Source organism: Rhincodon typus, chromosome 23, assembly GCF_021869965.1.
Source record: "Rhincodon typus isolate 14 chromosome 23, sRhiTyp1.1, whole genome shotgun sequence".
Classification (NCBI taxonomy): domain Eukaryota; kingdom Metazoa; phylum Chordata; class Chondrichthyes; order Orectolobiformes; family Rhincodontidae; genus Rhincodon; species Rhincodon typus.
The window spans coordinates 28,671,021-28,674,088 of NC_063354.1; the positions used below are offsets into that span (position 1 = coordinate 28,671,021).

The window sequence follows — 3,068 nt, forward strand, 5'->3', positions numbered from 1 at the left end:
TTCCTGCTCCTCTGATGCTGCCTGGCCTGCTGTGTTCATCCAGCTCTACACTTTGTTATCTCTGACTCCAGCATCTGCAGTTCTTACTATCACAGTTTTAAGTTAACTGACTTTAAGCGAATCATATTTTCCCATGAAAACAAATCCAAAAGTTATAATTAGGTTCAGTAGAACCTTCCTTTCCAGATAATGTAGACATTAATTCCTGTTAGTAAAAAAAATTATATTTTTAAATTCCTATATTGGCAAATGAAAAACATTTGAAAATAAAATAAATTTTAAAACTTACAGTAAAAGAAATGCTAACATACTGCTCGCTGCCGATCCTGCCCACTGAACCTCCTGCCCCATGTATTTTGCTCTCTGACCATTGTGATCACTATAGACCCTTCTTCTCACAATCCTCCAGTGCACAGCCTCTCCCATTCTCTTACCCACACTCTTGCCACTGACACTACAATTTGCAGCTTCTGCTGCCCAAAAACTTGCCCCCTCGCTGATCCTTCTTCACACCAAACCTACTGCACCTCAAATCTGCTGCCTTCCTGTCCTTAACCCTCAGTAAGAGTGAGGGAGATCAGGTAGCACTGCCTGGGACTTTGCAGAATCAACTGCAATGAGGATATTGACTACTGTACATTCAGCAACAAAAGTACCATCCTAAATGAGTTAACTATTCCATATGTGGAAATCTCAGAAAGACAGGACTAACAAATAAAATCAAAAAACTGCAGATACTGGAAATCTGAACTAAAAATCTGAATTTGGGTGGGGAAAGGCAGAACAGCTTAGGATATTGTATAGTGAAGACCTATATCGTAGGTCTCCTCATACTTGTAGTAACAATATCTTATTAATGCCATCATGCAACAAACCACTTCACGTTTAGACACAAACCCCTTCTAGTTAAAGTCAGAAGTCACACGACACCAGGTTCTAGTCTAATAGATTTTCTTGAAATCACAACCTTCAGAACGCTGCTCCTTTGTCCACTGAACACTGGCACCTCCACATCCCTTCTAGTTAAGGCTCACTAGTGGTTTTCTGCTACCACTGTAAACGATATAGGCCCTCAGTAAAGGAAAGGGGATGGTGGCAATAAACTACCTCAAGAATAAGCTGGTTGGCATCATAACATTTAAAATACTTCATTTTAATCAATATTTGAGTAATTAATGTCAGACTAACAGTAGAAAATGGGGATGAATTTCTAAACTGTGTTCAGGAGAACTTCCCTTGATCAGTATATTCTTGGGTCAAATAGGAAAGAAACATAACTGATGCTGGGAAATGAGGTGTACCTCATGAAGTGTCTGTGTAGGAAAATTTGGATAAGAGTGACAACTGTATCTTGAGATTTAAATTAATAATGGAGATACATATTGTGCAATCTAAATGTTCTAAATTGGATGAGGGCTAATTTCAATGTGAGGGAATCTACTTAGCCAGTTTAAAATGGAACTATAGACTAACAGGGAACGCTGTTTCAGAATAATGAGTGATCTTTAAAGAGGAGAAAGTTCAGGTACACTCCAACAAGGGAAAAAGGTAGGGGAGACAGAAACCAGCCCTCCTTGGATGACAAGGAAGAAAGGAGAACATGCTGAAACACAAAAGGAGGGTACACGATGTATGCCAGCATTTGATAGAAATAAGGACTGAGGGGAGGCTGTGCGAATGACTGCATTGTTCTCTGGTGAGCTGGCACAGGCTCAACTGGCTGAATGGCCTTCTTCTGTGCTATAAATGACTTAATGATGTGGTGGGTGGTAGTCAAAGTTCCCATTGTCTAGAAGCCACAGGTTTCTTCTCTAAATATATAGATTGGATTCTGAAGACATCATCTGGCCTTAACTGTAATTTGAATGGTTTGTCTGAGTGGGGAAGCTGCAGTGAGTTTTCCACCAGATGAAGACAGGGAAGCGGAATAGGGCTCAGAAGAAGGTCAGACAGCTCAGGGTTTGTTCAAATCCATTCTTGTGAGGCGAAAAGCAGTTAGAACACAGAAAACAAAAGCTTCCTCTGTCACAGATTCCTCCTGTTCTCAAAAGTGAGATGTTGCAGAAATCCTTCCTTTCAACAATCCAGAATCTCACTGTTAGTTCAGTCCCTGCTGACCACTACTCCTGCCCAGTCTCCCTTTCAACTGTCCATCACACCCACTGCTTTCCTGTCCCATCCCTCTCAATCCCGATCCCTTCATTCTTCCTATAGTTTACCCAACCCCCGCTCTTAACACCCACCAACAGCACATCTACCCCTGTGATTTCCGGCACACTTGTTCCTCTCTCGGTTCGCTCCTCCTTAGGGGGTGCGCCAGGTGTGAGCTGATAGCTTTAATTCCTCTCTGCTTCTTGCTCTGAGCCAGCAGTTTGTACCTTTTGCTCCTCAGATCCCCAGGAGCGGCTTTTTCCACTTCTGGACAACACTGCTTAATGATGTCATAGTAAATTTGGGTCTTAAACTTTATGGGACAAACCAGAGCCTTACAGCCAACCTGGAGAGAGAAATGGAGACATGAAATTACCCAAAATATTTTAGATCACCTGAATGCCCAGTCACCACATCTACAATAGCACTGGACCCTGCCATCTGCACAACCACTTCCCCAAGTCACCAGAGTCCCCACCATATTCACCGTCATCACCACAACCCCCACCACATTCACTGTCATTACCAAAACCCTCACCATGTTCACCAGCATCACCACAACCCCCAAAACATTCACTGTCATCACTGAAACACTCATCACATTCACCATCGTCACCGAAACACTCATCACATTTGCTGTCATCACAATTCTCACCACATTCACCATCATCACCACAACCCCCATTACAATCATCATCAGCGAAACACTCATCATGTTCACCTTCATCACCACAGCCCTCACCACATTCATCATCATCACAAAAACACTCACCACATTCACCGTCTTCACCACAACCTTCACCACATTCAATGTCATCACCAAAACACTCATCACATTCACCATGATCACCACAACCCTCACCACATTCGCCATCATACCACAACCCTCACCACATTCACCATCATACCACAACCCT

The 3,068-nt window shown here is 42.7% G+C and overlaps 1 protein-coding gene across 1 annotated transcript in view; it reads right to left on the reverse strand.

The window, feature by feature from the left end:
• acsf2 (acyl-CoA synthetase family member 2) overlaps nucleotides 1-3,068 on the reverse strand; it is a 115,487-nt gene that overhangs the window by 90,962 nt on the left and 21,457 nt on the right. The window contains exon 5 of the mRNA XM_020529720.2: nucleotides 2,379-2,497. Coding sequence (XP_020385309.2) covers nucleotides 2,379-2,497 — 119 coding nt within the window. The remainder of the gene's footprint in view (nucleotides 1-2,378; nucleotides 2,498-3,068) is intronic.